The following is a 19,061-nucleotide window of genomic DNA, read 5'->3' on the forward strand; positions in this document are numbered from 1 at the left end:
ATCTCACAGAGGCTTGCCTCCTTATTCCGATCTACCCAGAGCATCACAAGTTTCTGTGTTTTTCCATGTTCTTCAACAGTATTTCCAGTTCACAGCTCTGCCCTTTGACCTCGAGATGGCACCTCATACTTTCACTACAGTAATGGTAGTTGTGGTGACTTTTCTCTGCTGACAGGAAATCCAGGTTCATCCTTTCTTGGACAACTGGTTGATCCAGACTCCGTCTTGTCAGGAGTGTGAAAGTGCGATGGAGACGGTGGTGTTTATGCTCAGGTGTTGGCAACTTCAGGAAGAGCCGCTTGATGCCTTCCCTGTCCCTGGAGTATCTGGGCCTTCTCTTTGACACCAGAAAGGGTCGTGTATTTCTTCCCGAGGCTTGCAGACAGAAACTTCAACAGATCAGAGATCTCCTGGACCATCCAGCTCCCACAACCTGGCATTCTATGCAGGTTTTGGGGTCAATGGCAGCATTGGAAGCAGTCCCTTGGGCCAGAGAGCATATGTGCCCTTTACAGGAGGCCCTTCTCTCTCGGTGGCCTCCACAGCGTCGTCACCTTCAGATGCCGCTTCCCTGGACGGTGCCAGCTTGCAGCAGCTTGAGCTGCTGGCTTCAGGGGGAGGCTTTTTTGGATTTCCGAGTGAATGACTTATCTTGGATGCCAGTCTGTTTGGCTGGGGTGTTCACTGCAGGGACTACTCCAGGGGCAGCCGACCCCTCATCTGAAACAGTCGATCAATCGTTTGGAGCTTTGGGCAATTCAGCTGGCGCTACTTGCTCTGCAGACTCTTCTGGAAGGAAAAGCAATATGAGTATTCGCCAAAAGTGCCACAGCGGTAGCATACATAAATCATCAAGAGGGCACAAGAAGCGCTCCCTTGGGGCCAGGAGGCTCACATGCTGTTCCACTGGGCAGAAGAATATTTTATGTCTCTCTTGGTGTCCCATGTGGCTGGAGTCATCAATGTTCAGGTGGACTTCTCAGCTGACAGGTCCTGGACCCAAGAGAATGATCCCTCCCGCGAAAGGCATTCCATCTGATCTTGCAGCACTGGGGTCAGCCCCAGATGAACTTAATGGCTTCAGCAAAGAACTCGAAAGCCAGGCACTTTTTCAGTTGACGAACACAGCCTGGGTGCCTTGGTTCAGCCCTGGCGGGCTCATGAGCTCCTGTGCATGTTCCCTCCATGGCCTCTGGTTGGTTGGGTCATCTGCCGGATAACGACGCATCCCGGCCTTGTGATCCTAGTAGCTCTGGATTGGCCTCGTCGCCCGTGGTATGCAGATCTCGTCCATCGTCAGCAAGATGAGACATAGAAACATGATGGCAGATGAAGGCCAAATGGCCCATCTAGTCTGCCCATTCGCAGTAACCATTATTTCTTCCTCTCTCTAAGAGATCCCATGTTCCTATCCCATGCTTTCTTCAAGTCAGACACAGTCTCTGACTCCACCAGTTCTACCATGAGACTGTTCCAGGCATCTACCACCCTTTCTGTAAAAAAGTATTTCCTTAGATTACTCCGGAGTCTATCACCTCTTAACTTCATCCTATGCCCTCTCATTGCAGTGTTTTCTTTCAAATGAAAGAGATGTGCCTCATGCAATTTACATTACGTAGGTATTTAAACGTCTCTAGTATATCTCCCCTCTCCCGCCTTTCCTCCAAAGTATAGAGATTGAGATCTTTAAGTCTGTCCCCATACACCTCATGACGAAGACCATACACCATTTTAGTAGCCTTCATCTGGACCGACTCTGTCCTTTTTATATCTTTTTGAAGGTGCAGTTTCCAGAATTGTATACAATATTCTAAATGAAGTCTCGCCAAAATCTTATACAGGGGCATCGATACCTCCTTTTTCCTACTGGCCAAACCTCTCCCTATGCACCCTAGCATCCTTCTAGCTTTCGCTGTCAACTTTTCAACCTGTTTGGCCACCTTAAGATCATCACATAAAATCACACCCAAGTCCCGCTCTTCTGTTATGCACCCTAGCATCCTTCTAGCTTTCGCTGTCAACTTTTCAACCTGTTTGGCCACCTTAAGATCATCACATAAAATCACACCCAAGTCCTGCTCTTCTGTCATGCACATAAACTCTTTACCTCCTAAACTGTACTGTTCCCTCGAGTTTTTGCAGCCCAAATGCATGACCTTGCATTTCTTAAATCATTCTTCAAGCTTTGCCAGGTCCTTCTCCATGTTATTCACACCATCCGGTGTATCTATTCTATTGCAGATTTTGGTGGTATCCGCAAAGAGGCAAATCTTAGCCGACAACCCTTCAGCAATATCGTTTATAAAAATGTTAAAAAGAACAGGCCCAAGAACAGAACCTTGGATAACATTCCTTTCCTCAGAGCGATCTCCATTGATCACTACCCTCTGTCGCCTTCCACTCAACCAGTTCCTGACCCAGCCTGTCACTTTGGGACCCATCCTGAGGGCACTCAGTTTATTTATTAGATGTCTGTGTGGAACACTGTCAAAGGCTTTGCTAAAATCTAAGTGTAACACATCTAGCACACATCCTCTAGCCAGTTCTCTGGTCACCCAGTCAAAGACACTTCAGCTCCCTCTTTTTTGCAACCTTCTCAGTCAGGGGCCGGTGTCCATGGAGAACCCAAGGTGCTTTGGTCTTCCGGCATGTCTGTTGAGTGCTCAGCCTTGATGAAGCGGGGTTATTTGGAGGTAGTTATCTTGACTCTCTTGCTCTCAAGGAAACCCTCTACTATGGCTTCTTATGCCAAAGCCTGAAAGGCTTTCCAATAATGGTGTGCTAAGGATCAAGTGGAGACTGAGAGGGCTCCCATTTTTGGTGGTCCTGGCTTTTCTTCAGGAAGGCCTAGACAAAGGTCTGGCAGTGGCCTCCCTTAAAATTCAGGTTGCAGGCCTTTCACGTTTTTGAGCGTGCAGAGGCGCTAGTTCGCTTAGTGTTCATCCAGATGTGGCCAGATTTATTTGAGGGGCCCCTCGTTTGCGTCCTCCCTTGTGTCTTCTTTCCCTTCATGGAATCTTAATGTTGTTTTGCAGATCCTTGGCCAGGCCCCATTCGAACCACTGAAGGATGCTTCTTTTCTGGATCTAACACTCAGCTGTCTTTTTGGTTGCCATTGTCTCAGCACGACGTTTATCAAAGCTTCAGGCTCTTCCATGCAGTGAACCTTTTCTCCGTATTATGGGCGCAGATGGTGTTTTCCGTACTCTACCTTCCTTTCTGCTGAAGGTGTTATCGGCCTTCCGTGTCCATCAGGAGGTTCATTTACCTGCATTTCCTTCCTCAGGTTTGGAGCACGCAGATCAGATCTTAACTCAAGTTGGATGTCTGGAGAGTCTTGCTCCACTATTTGGAGAGGACTTATGATTTCAGGCTGTCTGATCACCTTTTTGTCCTGATTGCTGTGCTTCAGCATGGTCGGCCAGCGTCCAGGTCTTCGATCACTTGATAGATTCGATTAGCCATTTCCACAGCTTACTTCGCCCGAGGCAAGCAGCTGCCGATTTTGCTTAAAGCCCACTTGACTGGAAGTGTGGCTGCATTTTGGGTGGAGTCTCATGCGATTCATCCAGATGAAATTTGCAGGGGGCTACTTGGTCCTCTTCATACTTTTACCCGGTTTTACCGAGTGGATGTGGCGGCTCATTCTGATGCAGCTTTTGGGACCTCAGGGTTGAAGACAGGCTCTTCGCTCCCTCCTTAGCTGTTACCATTGCTTTTGTACGTCACCTAGTGTATGGAATCCGGAAGGGACATAACAGAATGGGAGATTAGGTTTATACCTTCAATAATCTTCTGTTAGTTTCTGGAGGATTCCATACAACCCGTCCTCTCTGTATGCACTCGGTTGTTGAATAGCCTGCTTCTTTCCACCTCGATTGTTCTCCTTGCAGGCTTGAAGTCTTTCCAGCCAGCTGATGGTTCCTGTGAGCAGTGTTCCACTTTTGTGAGTATGCTTTGCTGAAGGCTGTCTCTTGTGGGTGTTCATTGCATGCAGCTGGTTAGTTCTATATTGTTCCTCAATATTTGGCAGGATTGTCTTTGTGCATGTTTATTACTTGTTTCATGTTTTACAGAGCAGACCAGTTTAGACTTTGTATTGCTGGGGATCTTCCTCCTTACCCCCTTGTCATGGATTTGTTCAGGTATATTACTTGGCTTTGGGACTTAACTGGATATGTTCTCTGGCTAAGGGGGTAGAGCATGTTCTCGGAAAAGTGTTGGATTTCTGCAACTCCCGTGCATTCGCTCTGAAGCCCCCCGATATCTCTCCTCTCTCATCTCCCCCTATGCTCCCCCCGTGATCTCCGCTCATCAGGCAAAGCCCCTCTTATCTGTACCCTTCTCTTCCATTGCCAACTCCAGACTCCGTCCCTTCTTTCTTGTGGTGCCGTATGCCTGGAACAGGTTGCCTGAATCAATACATCGTGCTCCGTCCCTGGCAGTGTTCAAATCCAAGCTAAAGGCCCACTTTTTTGAAACTGCTTTCCAACTCTTAAACTCCCCCTCGCTCCAACCCTGCTGCTGTCAGATACCTATATCCACTATAACCTCTCCAACCCTGCTGCTGTCAGATACCTATATCCACTATAACCACTATAATTTCCTGTCTAAATTAGATTGTAAGCTCTTCTGAGCAGGGACTGTCTATTGTATGTTAAAATGTACAGTGCTGCATATGCCTTTCAGTGCTATAGAAGTAATAAATAGTAGTAGGGAGTAACAGAAGATTATCAAAGGTATAAACCTAATCTTCCATTCAGAGAGCTGCTTTTCCAGCTGATCACCGATATGAGAGGTGAGGGACACTGGTGTCTGAAGGGAGTATGTCCCCCTTACCAGGGACGTTTGCTACTGTGAATGTATTATAAAGAGAGGAGGGTAAGCCTGGGTTTCCATGCATTGGAAACTGATAGCACCATTACCTCTAATGTACCTGCTAAGCTTGAAGCTGAGAGAAGGAGGAAAACCACAGAATACCGAAGAAAAAGTAAATAGACTGTACTCCGATTGTACTTGTTGATCTAGGTAGATTTGACACGGGCCTTGCTTCTGTATCCCCTGCAGCCTTATTGTATACAGTCCAGGAAAATGTAGGCACGCGTTAACATATCAAAGCTCTAATGAGTTTTTCTGTTTTCCTTTGCAGGTTTTTACGCGATGTGCGATGCCTACGCTGCCCTATACACTTAGAAAGAGGAAAAAAGGTGGAGAAAATGGAAAGTTTGGAACGCACTTCAAAGAACTTAGAATTCTAAATGTTCCAATGGAACTACATGACCAAGGGCAAAAGACTCATCAGCTGACGGGGCCAGAGCAACTGCAGCTGGCGGGGTTGGAGCAGATGCACTCACAGCTGGCAGGGCTGCAACTGTTGGGGATGCGGATGGAGCAGGTTCATTCACAGCTGGTGGGGCTGAAGAAGGAGTGGCTGCAGCAGCCACAGTTAGCGTGGGGAGAGCAGCTGCAGCCAGAGTCGGTGAGACCGGAGAAGCTTCAGCTGGTAGAGCTGAAAAAAGAGCAGGTGCCGTCACAGCTGCCGGGGCTGCGAAAGGAAGGCCATCAGACTCAAATGGAGGAACAACGAGAGAAGTATCTGGAGCGGCAGGAGAAGAAATGGAAGGAGAGGGATCAACAGAAGAAATGGGTGCAAAAGAAGGAACGACATAAAAAAGGAGACGGTCGCAAAAATAAAATACAACAGCAGCTGAGTGGGGAAGACAGAAGTCATGTAATCCAGCAAGAGGAGCAGCTACTGGCAAAGCAGTATCGGAGGGCTCGACAGCAGCTGAAACAACAGTATCAGAAAGCACAACAACTGTTGAAGCAGCGATACAAAAAGGCTCTGCAGCTGCTGCAGCAGAAAATGGAGAAGCAGCAAATGGAGCAGCAGAAAGAACCAGAGAAGCAGCAATTTGAAGAGCAGAAAGAGCAGCAGGAAAAACTAGAGAAGCAACAAATGGAACATCAGAGAGAACCTGAGAAGAAACAGGAGAAGAAACAAATGGAAGAGCAGAAACAGCTGGAGAGTCAGCTGATTAAACAGCAGCAAGAAGAGCAGAAACAGCTGGAGAGTCAGCTGATTAAACAGCAGCAAGAAGAGCAGAAACAGCTGGAGAGTCAGCCGATTAAACAGCAGCAAGAAGAGCAGAAACAGCTGGAGAGTCAGCCGATTAAACAGCAGCAAGAACTACAGTTGCAAGAGGAGCAGAAGCAGCCAATTGAACAGCAGCAAGAACTACAGTTGCAAGAGGAGCAGAAGCAGCCGATTGAACAGCAGAAAGAGCCACAGCTGCAAGAGCAGCAGAAACAGCTTGTGAAGCAGCAAATAGAAGAGCAGCAGAAACAGCTGGTGAAGCAGCTGGTTGAACACTGGAAAGAGTTACAGTTGCAGGATCAGCAGAAACAGCTAGAGAGGCAGCAAAGGGAAGAGCAGCAGACACAGCTGAAGAAGCAATTGTATGAACAGCAGAAAGAGCTACAGTTGCAAGAGCAGCAGAAGAAGCTGATTGAAGAGCAGAAAGAGCTACAGCTGCAAGAGCAGCAGAAACAGCTGGAGAAGCAACTGATTGAACAGCAGAAAGAGCTACAGCTGCAAGAGCAGCAGAAGAAGCTGATTGAAGAGCAGAGAAAGCTTCAGCTGCAAGAGCAGCAGAAACAGCTGGAGAAGCAACTGTTTGAACAGCAGACAGAACTTCAGCTTCAAGAACAGCAGAAACAACTGGTAAAGCAGCAAAGGGAAGAGCAGCAGAAACAGCTGGTGAAACAGCTGCTTGAACACTGGAAAGAGTTACAGCTGCAGGAGCAGCAGAAACAGCTAGAGAGGCAGCAAAGGGAAGAGCAGACACAGCTGGAGAAGCAACTGATTGAACAGCAGAAAGAGCTACAGCTGCAAGAGCAGCAGAAACAGCTGGAGAAGCAACTGATTGAAGAGCAGAAAGAGCTACATTTGCAAGAGCAGCAGAAACAGCTGGAGAAGCAACTGATTGAAGAGCAGAAAGAGCTACAGTTGCAAGAGCAGCAGAAACAGCTGGAGAAGCAACTGATTGAAGAGCAGAAAGAGCTACAGTTGCAAGAGCAGCAGAAACAGCTGGAGAAGCAACTGATTGAAGAGCAGAAAGAGCTACAGCTGCAAGAGCAGCAGAAGAAGCTGATTGAAGAGCAGAGGAAGCTTCAGCTGCAAGAGCAGCATAAGCAGCCGATTAAAGAGCAGAAAGAAATACAGCTGCAAGAGCAGCAGAAACAGCTGGAGAAGCAATTGTTTGAACAGCAGACAGAGCTACAGCTTCAAAAGCAGCAGAAACAACTGGTAAAGAAGCAAAAAGAAGAGCAGCAGAAACAGCTGCTTGAACACTGGAAAGAGTTACAGCTGCAGGAGCATCAGAAACAGCTAGAGAGGCAGCAAAGGGGTGAGCGGCAGACACAGCTGGAGAAACAATTGTTTGAACAGCAGAAAGAGCTACAGCTGCAAGAACAGCAGAAACAGCTGGAGAAGCAACTGTTTGAACAGCAGGGAGAGCTACAGCTGCAAGAGCAGCAGAAACATCTGGAGAAGCAACTGTTTGAACAGCAGAAAGAGCTACAGCTGCAAGAGGAGCTGATTGAACAGCAGAAAGAGCTACAGCTGCAAGAGCAGCAGAAACAGCTGGAGAAGCAACTGATTGAACAGCAGAAAGAGCTACAGCTGCAAGAGCAGCAGAAACAGCTGGAGAAGCAACTGATTGAACAGCAGAAAGAGCTGCAGTTGCAAGAGCAACAGAAACAGCTGGAGAAGCAACTGATTGAAGAGCAGAAAGAGCTACAGCTGCAAGAGCATCAGAAACAGCTGGAGAAGCAACTGTTTGAACAGCAGGGAGAGCTACAGCTGCAAGAGCAGCAGAAACATCTGGAGAAGCAACTGTTTGAACAGCAGAAAGAGCTACAGCTGCAAGAGGAGCTGATTGAACAGCAGAAAGAGCTACAGCTGCAAGAGCAGCAGAAACAGCTGGAGAAGCAACTGATTGAACAGCAGAAAGAGCTACAGCTGCAAGAGCAGCAGAAACAGCTGGAGAAGCAACTGATTGAACAGCAGAAAGAGCTGCAGTTGCAAGAGCAACAGAAACAGCTGGAGAAGCAACTGATTGAAGAGCAGAAAGAGCTACAGCTGCAAGAGCATCAGAAACAGCTGGAGAAGCAACTGATTGAACAGCAGAAAGAGCTACAGTTGCAAGAGCAGCAGAAACAGCTGGAGAAGCAACTGTTTGAACAGCAGAAAGAGCTACAGCTGCAAGAGGAGCTGATTGAACAGCAGAAAGAGCTACAGCTGCAAGAGCAGCAGAAACAGCTGGAGAAGCAACTGATTGAACAGCAGAAAGAGCTGCAGTTGCAAGAGCAACAGAAACAGCTGGAGAAGCAACTGATTGAAGAGCAGAAAGAGCTACAGCTGCAAGAGCATCAGAAACAGCTGGAGAAGCAACTGATTGAACAGCAGAAAGAGCTACAGTTGCAAGAGCAGCAGAAACAGCTGGAGAAGCAACTGTTTGAACAGCAGAAAGAGCTACAGCTGCAAGAGGAGCTGATTGAACAGCAGAAAGAGCTACAGCTGCAAGAGCAGCAGAAACAGCTGGAGAAGCAACTGATTGAACAGCAGAAAGAGCTGCAGTTGCAAGAGCAACAGAAACAGCTGGAGAAGCAACTGATTGAAGAGCAGAAAGAGCTACAGCTGCAAGAGCATCAGAAACAGCTGGAGAAGCAACTGATTGAAGAGCAGAAAGAGCTACAGTTGCAAGAGCAGCAGAAACAGCTGGAGAAGCAACTGATTGAACAGCAGAAAGAGCTACAGTTGCAAGAGCAGCAGAAACAGCTGGAGAAGCAACTGATTGAACAGCAGAAAGAGCTACAGCTGCAAGAGCAGCAGAAGAAGCTGATTGAAGAGCAGCATAAGCAGCCGATTAAAGAGCAGAAAGAAATACAGCTGCAAGAGCAGCAGAAACAGCTGGAGAAGCAATTGTTTGAACAGCAGACAGAGCTACAGCTTCAAAAGCAGCAGAAACAACTGGTAAAGCAGCAAAAAGAAGAGCAGCAGAAACAGCTGGTGAAACAGCTGCTTGAACACTGGAAAGAGTTACAGCTGCAGGAGCAGCAGAAACAGCTAGAGAGGCAGCAAAGGGAAGAGCAGCAGAAACAGCTGGTGAAACAGCTGCTTGAACACTGGAAAGAGTTACAGCTGCAGGAGCATCAGAAACAGCAAGAGAGGCAGCAAAGGGGTGAGCGGCAGACACAGCTGGAGAAACAATTGTTTGAACAGCAGAAAGAGCTACAGCTGCAAGAACAGCAGAAACAGCTGGAGAAGCAACTGTTTGAACAGCAGGGAGAGCTACAGCTGCAAGAGGAGCTGATTGAACAGCAGAAAGAGCTACAGCTGCAAGAGCAGCAAAAAAAGATTATTGAAGAGCAGAGAAAACTACAGCCGCAAGAGCAGCAGAAGCAGCTGATTGAAGAGCAGAAAGTGCCACAGCTGCAAGAGCAGCAGAAACAGCTGGAGATGCAACTATTTGAACAGCAGGAAGAGCTACAGCTGCAAGAGCAGCAGAAACATCTGGAGAAGCAACTGTTTGAACAGCAGAAAGTGCCACAGCTGCAAGAGCAGCAGAAACAGCTGGAGATGCAACTATTTGAACAGCAGGAAGAGCTACAGCTGCAAGAGCAACAGAAACATCTGGAGAAGCAACTGTTTGAACAGCAGAAAGAGCTACAGCTGCAAGAGCAGCAGAAACAGCTGGAGAAGCAACTATTTGAACAGCAGGGAGAGCTACAGCTGCAAGAGCAGCAGAAACATCTGGAGAAGCAACTGTATGAACAGCAGACAGAGCTACAGCTGCAAGAGGAGCTGATTGAACAACAAAAAGAGCTACAGCTGCAAGAGCAGCAGAAACATCTGGAGAAGCAACTGTTTGAACAGCAGAAAGAGCTACAGCTGCAAGAGGAACTGATTGAACAGCAGAAAGAGCTACAGCTGCAAGAGCAGCAGAAGCAGCTGATTGAAGAGCAGAAAGTGCCACTGCCACAAGAGCAGCAGAAACAGCTGGAGAAGCAACTATTTGAACAGCAGGAAGAGCTACAGCTGCAAGAGCAACAGAAACATCTGGAGAAGCAACAGTTTGAACAGCAGAAAGAGCTACAGCTGCAAGAGGAGCTGATTGAACAGCAGAAAGAGCTACAGCTGCAAGAGCAGCAGAAACAGCTGGAGAAGCAACTGTTTGAACAGCAGAAAGATCTACAGCTGCAAGAGGAGCTGATTGAACAGCAAAAAGAGCTACAGCTGCAAGAGCAGCAGAAACATCTGGAGAAGCAACTATTTGAACAGCAGGGAGAGCTACAGCTGCAAGAGCAACAGAAACATCTGGAGAAGCAACTGTTTGAACAGCAGAAAGAGCTACAGCTGCAAGAGGAGCTGATTGAACAGCAGAAAGAGCTACAGCTGCAAGAGCAGCAGAAACAGCTGGAGAAGCAACTATTTGAACAGCAGAAAGAGCTACGGCTGCAAGAGCAGCAGAAACAGCTGGAGAAGCAACTTTTTGATCAGCAGGGAGAGCTACAGCTGCAAGAGGAGCTGATTGAACAGCAAAAAGAGCTACTGCTGCAAGAGCAGCAGAAACATCTGGAGAAGCAACTGTTTGAACAGCAGAAAGAGCTACAGCTGCAAGAGCAGCAGAAGCAGCTGATTGAAGAGCAGAAAGTGCCACTGCCACAAGAGCAGCAGAAACAGCTGGAGAAGCAACTATTTGAACAGCAGGAAGAGCTACAGCTGCAAGAGCAACAGAAACATCTGGAGAAGCAACAGTTTGAACAGCAGAAAGAGCTACAGCTGCAAGAGGAGCTGATTGAACAGCAGAAAGAGCTACAGCTGCAAGAGCAGCAGAAACAGCCGGAGAAGCAACTGTTTGAACAGCAGAAAGATCTACAGCTGCAAGAGGAGCTGATTGAACAGCAAAAAGAGCTACAGCTGCAAGAGCAGCAGAAACATCTGGAGAAGCAACTATTTGAACAGCAAAAAGAGCTACAGCTGCAAGAGCAGCAGAAACATCTGGAGAAGCAACTATTTGAACAGCAGGGAGAGCTACAGCTGCAAGAGCAACAGAAACATCTGGAGAAGCAACTGTTTGAACAGCAGAAAGAGCTACAGCTGCAAGAGGAGCTGATTGAACAGCAGAAAGAGCTACAGCTGCAAGAGCAGCAGAAACAGCTGGAGAAGCAACTATTTGAACAGCAGAAAGAGCTACGGCTGCAAGAGCAGCAGAAACAGCTGGAGAAGCAACTTTTTGATCAGCAGGGAGAGCTACAGCTGCAAGAGGAGCTGATTGAACAGCAAAAAGAGCTACTGCTGCAAGAGCAGCAGAAACATCTGGAGAAGCAACTGTTTGAACAGCAGAAAGAGCTACAGCTGCAAGAGCAGCAGAAGCAGCTGATTGAAGAGCAGAAAGTGCCACTGCTGCAAGAGCAGCAGAAACAGCTGGAGAAGCAACTATTTGAACAGCAGGGAGAGCTACAGAAACATCTGGAGAAGCAACTGTTTGAACAGCAGAAAGAGCTACAGCTGCAAGAGGAGCTGATTGAACAGCAAAAAGAGCTACAGCTGCAAGAGCAGCAGAAACATCTGGAGAAGCAACTGTTTGAACAGCAGAAAGAGCTACAGCTGCAAGAGGAGCCAATTGAACAGCAGAAAGAGCTACAGCTGCAAGAGGAGCCGATTGAACAGCAGAAAGAGCTACAGCTGCAAGAGCAGCAGAAACAGCTGGTGAAGCAGCAAATAGAAGAGCAGCAGAAACAGCTGGTGAAGCAACTGGTTGAACACGGGAAAGAGTTACAGCTGCAGGAGCAGCAGAAACAGCTAGAGAGGCAGCAAAGGGAAGAGCAGCAGAAACAGCTGGAGAAGCAACTGTTTGAACAGCAGAAAGAGCTACAGCTGCAAGAGCAGCAAAAGCAGCTGATTGAACAGCAGAAAGAGCTACAGCTGCAAGAGCATCAGAAGAAGCTGATTGAAGAGCAGAGAAAGCTACAGCTGCAAGAGCATCAGAAACAGCTGGAGAAGCAACTGATTGAACAGCAGAAAGAGCTACAACTGCAAGAGCATCAGAAACAGCTGGAGAAGCAACTGATTGAACAGCAGAAAGAGGTACAGCTGCAAGAGCAACAGAAGAAGATGCTTGAAGAGCAGAGAAAGCTACAGCTGCAAGAGCAGAAGAAGATGCTTGAAGAGCAGAGAAAGCTACAGCTGCAAGAGCAGCAGAAGATGCTGATTGAAGAGCAGAAAGAGCTTCAGCTGCAAGAGCAGCAGAAACAGGTGGAGAAGCAACTGATTGAACAGCAGAAAGAGCTACAGCTTCAAGAGCAGCAGAAACAGCTGGAGAAGCAACTGATTGAACAGCAGAAAGAGCTACAGCTTCAAGAGCAGCAGAAGAAGCTGATTGAAGAGCATAGAAAGCTACAGCTGCAAGAGCAGCAGAAACAGCTGGAGAAGCAACTGATTGAACAGCAGAAAGAGCTACAACTGCAAGAGCAGCAGAAACAGCTGGAGAAGCAACTGATTGAACAGCAGAAAGAGCTACAACTGCAAGAGCAGCAGAAACAGCTGGAGAAGCAACTGATTGAACAGCAGAAAGAGCTACAACTGCAAGAGCAGCAGAAGAAGATGCTTGAAGAGCAGAGAAAGCTACAGATGCAAGAGCAGCAGAAGATGCTGATTGAAGAGCAGAAAGAGCTTCAGCTGCAAGAGCAGCAGAAACAGCTGGAGAAGCAACTGATTGAATATCAGAAAGATGGACAGTTGCATAAGCAGCAGAAGCAGCCGATTGAACAGCAGAAAGAGCTACAGTTGCAAGAGCAGCAGAAGCAGCTGGTTGACGATCAGAAAGAGCCACAGTTGCAAGAGCAGCAGAAGCAGCTAATTAACGATCAGAAAGAGCCACAGCTGCAAGAGCAGCAGAAGCAGCTGATGGACGAGCAGAAAGAGCCACAGTTGCAAGAGCTGGAACAACAAAAAGAACAGACACTTGCATGGCAGGAATTGCAACCAGAGAAGCAGCGACTTCAAGAGCAGCAGGAGCCTCAGCTGGCACAGAAAGAACTGTTGTCATTGCAAGAACCACAGCTGGAGAAGCAGCGATTAACACAGCAGCAAGAAACACACCTGCTCCAGCGGAAAGAACAGCAAGACAACCAGTCTCTACTTCAGGGAAAGCAAATGTTTCACTGGCAAAAGTGGAAGAAGCTGAAGAGGTGGAGCAGAAAAAACAGAAATCATCCAAAACATGTCCTGCAGCAAAAAAAACTGATAACACGGCATGATCAGACACTGCCGGTGCTGCAGCAGGCACTGCAAGAAGAACACCAGCTTCAGCTGGAACAGCAGCAGAAACAGGCACAGCAGAAGAGATATAAAAGAAAGAGCAGAATTCCCCCCAAACATCAGAAAATACAGCTAGAGCATCGCTTCTTACAGCAGCAGAAGCCAAACGGAGACCCCAAACTAGAGGAAGAGAGGTGGCTGTTGCAGCAGGTACAGGAGGAACAGCTGCCACTTCTGCATGAAGAGCGTCAACGGTCGCCACAGCAAGAGCAAGAAAAGCAGCAAATGATGCAGCAGAAGGAGCAGCAGCAGGAATGTCCACAGCTACCGCAACAGGTACAGAAGGATCAGCAGCAGATGATACTGCAAGAGAAGGAACCACTGTTGCCAACGCAGGAGCAGCAACTTCTGCAGCAGGGGAAATGGCCATTACGGCAGGTAGAGAGGGATCAGCGATTGGCAGCACTGCAGGAGCGGCCCCTGCCTACGCAGGAAGAGCAACAGCTGCTGCCTCGCCTGGAGCTGCAAATTGCATTGTGCAAGGAGCGCCCGCCGTGGCCACAGCGGGTGCAGGAGAGGCAGCCGCTGCCATTGCAGGAAGAATATCGACAGCCACAGTGTCGGCAAGAGGAACAGCGACTGTCGCTACAGGACGAAGAGACGTTGCAGCAGATGCCGGCGTTGCAACCGTTGTTGCTGCTGGAAGAGGATAAGCAGCTGCCACAGCAGCAACAGCAGCCATTGCCGTTGCATCAACAGTTACCGCAGGAAGTACACGAGGAGCAGAAACTACAGGCAGAGCGTAAAGAGCTGCAAAAGCAGGTGCAGGAGGAGCAACCACTGCAGGTGGAAGAGCATCGACAGCTTCCACAGCAACTGCAAAAAGAGTGGTTACCGCCATCGCAGAAAGAGCAACGTCGGGACTCGCAACAGGTGCAGGAGCAGCTACAGCGGTCGCTGCAGGAAGAGCATCAGCGACCACCCCAATGGATACAAAAGGAGCAGCAAATAACACTATGTGAGGAGCAAGCACTGTGGCCACAGCAGGTGCAGGAGGATCAACCACCACCACAGGAAGAGTTTCAGCTGCTCCCGGTGCAGGAGGAGCCGCACATGACAGTTCATGGAGAGGGATCGGTGCAAAAGGAGCAACCGCTGCTTCCGCAGAAGATGCTGAAGGAGCTGCCAGTGCAACAGGCGCAGGAAGAACCACAAATGGCACTGCTACCTCAGAATATGCAGAAAACGCAAGCATTGTTGCCACAGCAGGTGCAGGAGGAGCTGCCACTGTCATCTCAGCTGTCAACACAACAGGCTCAGAAAAAGCTTTCCCTGCAACAGGGGCAGCAAATGATGGTGTATATGGAGCAGGCGCAGGAAGAGCAGCAGATGGCACTGCACAGGGAACAATCGCTGCAGCAGGAGATGCAAATTGTGGAGCCACGACAGATGCAGGAAGAGCAGCAGATGATACTGCAAGGGAAACACTCGATGCAGCAAGAGCAGGTGAAACAACCACTGTTGCCACAGCAAGTGCAGGCGCTGCAAGTGCATCAAATGCAGGAGGGCCAACAAATGACACATGATGAGCAACAACAGCCAATGCTGCAGATGGAGGAGGAGCAGCAAATAGCACTGCACGGGAAGGGATCACTGCGACAGGTGCAGGAAGATCAGCAAATGTCACTGCACGGGAAGCAATCGCTGCGACAGGTGCAGGAAGATCAGCAAATGTCACTGCACGGGAAGCAATCGCTGCGACAGGTGCAGGAAGATCAACAAATGGCATTGCACGGAGAGCAATCGCTGCAACAGGTGCAGGAAGATCAGCAAATAGCACTGCACAGGAAGCAATCGCTGCGACAGGTGCAGGAAAAACAGCAAATGTTACTGCATGGGGAGCAATCACTGCGACGGGTGAAGGAAGATCAGCAAATGTCACTGCCTGGGGAGCAATCGTTGCGACAGGTGCAGGAAGATCAGCAAATAGCACTGCACGGGGAGCAATCACGACGGGTGCAGGAAGAACAGCAAATGTCACTGCCTGGGGAGCAATCGCTGCGACAGGTGCAGGAAGATCAGCAAATAGCACTGCATGGGGAGCAATCACGACGGGTGCAGGAAGAACAGCAAATGTCACTACCTGGGGAGCAATCGCTGCAACAGGTGCAGGAAGATCAGCAAATAGCAAGGCATGGGGAGCAATCACGACGGGTGCAGGAAGAACAGCAAATGTCACTACCTGGGGAGCAATCGCTGCAACAGGTGCAGGAAGATCAGCAAATAGCACTGCACAGGAAGCAATCGCTGCAACAGGTGCAGGAAGAACAGCAAATAGCACTGCACGGGGAGCAATCACGACGGGTGCAGGAAGAACAGCAAATGTCACTACCTGGGGAGCAATCGCTGCAACAGGTGCAGGAAGATCAGCAAATAGCACTGCACAGGAAGCAATCGCTGCGACAGGTGCAGGAAGAACAGCAAATAGCACTGCACGGGGAGCAATCACGACGGGTGCAAGAAGAACAGCAAATGTCACTGCATGGGGAGCACTCGCGACGGGTGAAGGAAGATCAGCAAATGTCACTACCTGGGGAGCAATCGCTGCGACAGGTGCAGGAAGATCAGCAAATGTCACTGCCTGGGGAGCAATCGTTACGACAGGTGCAGGAAGATCAGCAAATAGCACTGCACGGGGAGCAATCACGGGTGCAGGAAGAACAGCAAATGTCACTGCATGGGGAGCAAACGCTGCGACAGGTGCAGGAAGATCAGCAAATGTCACTGCACAGGAAGCAATCACTGCAAAAGGTGCAGGAAGAACAGCAAATGTCACTGCCTGGGGAGCATCCTCTGAAGCAGGAGCAGGAAGAACAGCAAATGTCACTGCCTGGGGAGCATCCTCTGAAGCAGGAGCAGGTAGAACAACCACTGCTGCAGCAACATATGCAGAAGGAGCTGCCAGTGCAACAGCCAAAGGAAGAAGAGCAAATGACACTGGATGGGGAGCAGCCGATGCCACTGCAACATATTCAGGAGGAGCAGCAGACGACACCACTGTTGCCCCTGCAACAGGATCAAAGCAGAAACAGAAACTCAGAACAGTATTATCTGAAACAGAAGATACAACAGCAGGATGTCAGAGGTGTGTTGTGTACTTTTGCAGGTTCCATGCCTTATCCTCTTAATCGATATGAAACGTTCCTTTTTTGTTGGGAAAATGAGGGGTGGATAAAAGTAGATGGGCTTTTTTGCTCATGTTAACTTTATTTATTTTAAAAATTTATTACTCGCAACCATCCAACAAATCCGAGCAAGTTACAATCCAACATATATAATTGAAACAATGTTGCAACTGCAAAAAAAAAAACAAACAAACATAAAATTAAATCATTTCATAAACTGTATCAAAACAATGACATTCTTCATAACTCAGTCATTTACCCCCCAAAAAAACCATAAACAGCACAGTAAAAAGGATTTATTTAAATAATTCCAACTTCATCATGTACCAAAACATTTCTGGAAAAGCAAAGTTCCTTATAGTCCCTCCAGACAGGCACAGAACGGATGATTTTACACTCCTCTGCCAGCAGGTGGAGACTAAGAACACATTGACTTTGGCAGTAGTACAAGTGGGCTGTGCAGTCCCATCTACAGTCAGTCTGTTCTCAGTCTCCTGCAGGTGGAGATGGTACACATGTGCAGTCTTTCCTTTGGTTAGTTAGGGCCTGTTGGATCTGGTTGGTAGCCTTCTTGTCCCTGCTTTTGTTGCCGAATGGAGCTTGGGGGGGTCCCTTTCGGAGGTCCATCTGACCTTGGTGCCCACAATTGGGAACCGAGTCCCTCCCCCTTTCCCCCCACCTCCCCAATTTTTTTCTTAAGAGGAGCCTCGGCTGTACGCTTTGCCACAAACGGGCAAAGGCTACAGCTTTGAGAGCCTGTGGGGTCTGCTCCTTTTATATTTAAAGTTTTTATTTGACAAAAAAAAAAAAGACAAAAGTCCTGAGGCAATGTTGGTCTGAAAGGAAGTCTCTTAATTACTTTTAATTGAATTGTATTGCTAACTAACACTTTTGTTTTTTCCTCTCTATTGGTTCTCAATGAGCACTTTTAAAAAGCAGAAAAAAGTGCCATTGTGCTTCCGACATGCGGTTGATGTAGCCGGCGCGTGAACGAAGCGCTCGCAGCCTCTGCGAGGGGGACTACTGGTCGGCTTCGGGTGCTGGCGAGCAGGGTTCCCCTTTGCACGTGCACCACTCATCGGCTGTAGGCAGTGGGGAAGCCCGGGCTTCCCTTACTGCCCACACAGGGATGTCCCCAGCCACCAATGGTCAGGGAATAAGGTTTCCCTTACTGCCGATAGTGCTTGTCAAAGCAGCTCCTGATTGGTAAAGCCTGACTTAAGTACAGGAAGAGGCGGTTGGAGCATACCGCGAGTGATTTCCTTCACTTGCCGGCGCTCCAGCTGCCCTCTCCTGTCTCTCCAGCTGCCTTCTCCTGTCTCCCCTGCCTAAGAACCGTATTTGCAGTTTTTTGACATTCGCGGGGGTTCCTGGAACGGAACCCCCGCGAATATCGGGGGAGTACGGTACTTTGTCTTCTCCATGCGAGAGTGGAGTTGGTGTGTTTACAGTTCGTGGTTCTTTAGTTCTTAGTTCCTGCTAGGCTATTCATCAGATTTGATTGTAGATGGGACTGCACAGCCCACTTGTACTACTGCCAAAAGTCAATGTATTCTCAGTCTCCACCTGCTGGGCAGAAGAGCGTAAACTCATCCATTCCGTGCCAGTCTGTAGAGACTAAAAGAAAGAAAATTAGCAGGTAAGAACCTAATTTCTCCTTTTAACCAATTTCCTGACTTGAAGTAATCTGGTAGCATTCTTTATCCCAGGACAAGCAGGCAGCCTATTCTCACATGTGGGTGACGTCATCCACGGAGCCCAGATGCGGACAGCCTCGCAAGCAGACTTGCTTGAAGAAACTCAGAAGTTTTGAGTCTGCCGCACCGTGCATGTGCGAGTGCCTTCCCTCCCAGCACAGGGCGCGTCTCCTTGGTTCTCTGTTTTCCGCGGAGCTGAGAAGTCCGTCTTTGACGCTCTGCGCTGAACTTAATTTGCTTCGTGCCTTCTCTCACTGCGGCTCGTGTTTTATTTCTTTATTACTGTGTCGCTGTGCTTCTTTTATTTCATTTAAAAAAAAAAAAAAAAGAAATAGAATTCTTCGCTGTTTTTTGTCGAGTGACGGCGGGCCTTGCCACACGCCTTCAGCCTGCGGGCTTTGACTTTGCGGCGGCTAGTTTTCCTTCTATGTCCCGGCCAGTTACGAGCCTTAAGAAGTGTAGCCAGTGCCAGCGTGCAATCTCCCTCACTGACCCACACCACACCGCTGGTGCCTTCATTGTTTGAGGCCTGACCATTGCCCAGAGTCATGCGTTCGCTGTGCTACCCTTCAACCTCGAGCCCTTAAATGTCGAGTGCAAATGGAGAAGATTTTCGGTATGGAAACCCCCACTCTGGCCTCGATCTCCGACTCGGTCAAGCTTGCCTTGGAGTATCCTGCTTCCACGACTTCGACCTCGGCTCATCAGACCTTCCTCATTTGGAACATCCTCGACCTCGAGTAAATCTGCCAAGTCTTCTCCTGAGCTTCCCTCAGGTCAGATACCTCAGCAGACGCTTCCAGCAGTGGTTCTCAAACTGCCCAAGAAGCATTCCTTCAAGCCGAAGCATCC

General features: G+C 48.6%; 1 protein-coding gene across 7 annotated transcripts in view; it reads left to right on the forward strand.

The window, feature by feature from the left end:
• Positions 1 to 19,061, forward strand: part of LOC117354438 (trichohyalin-like) — a 72,905-nt gene that overhangs the window by 28,832 nt on the left and 25,012 nt on the right. For 2 of the 7 annotated variants that reach the window (XM_033931976.1, XM_033931977.1), the window contains exon 6: positions 5,150 to 16,472. In XM_033931976.1, the coding sequence (XP_033787867.1) occupies positions 5,150 to 16,472 (11,323 nt within the window). The remainder of the gene's footprint in view (positions 1 to 5,149; positions 16,473 to 19,061) is intronic. The other 5 variants (XM_033931981.1, XM_033931978.1, XM_033931979.1 and 2 more) reach the window with 5 other exon arrangements.

This window comes from Geotrypetes seraphini, chromosome 2 (assembly GCF_902459505.1).
Source record: "Geotrypetes seraphini chromosome 2, aGeoSer1.1, whole genome shotgun sequence".
NCBI classification, from domain to species: Eukaryota; Metazoa; Chordata; class Amphibia; order Gymnophiona; family Dermophiidae; genus Geotrypetes; species Geotrypetes seraphini.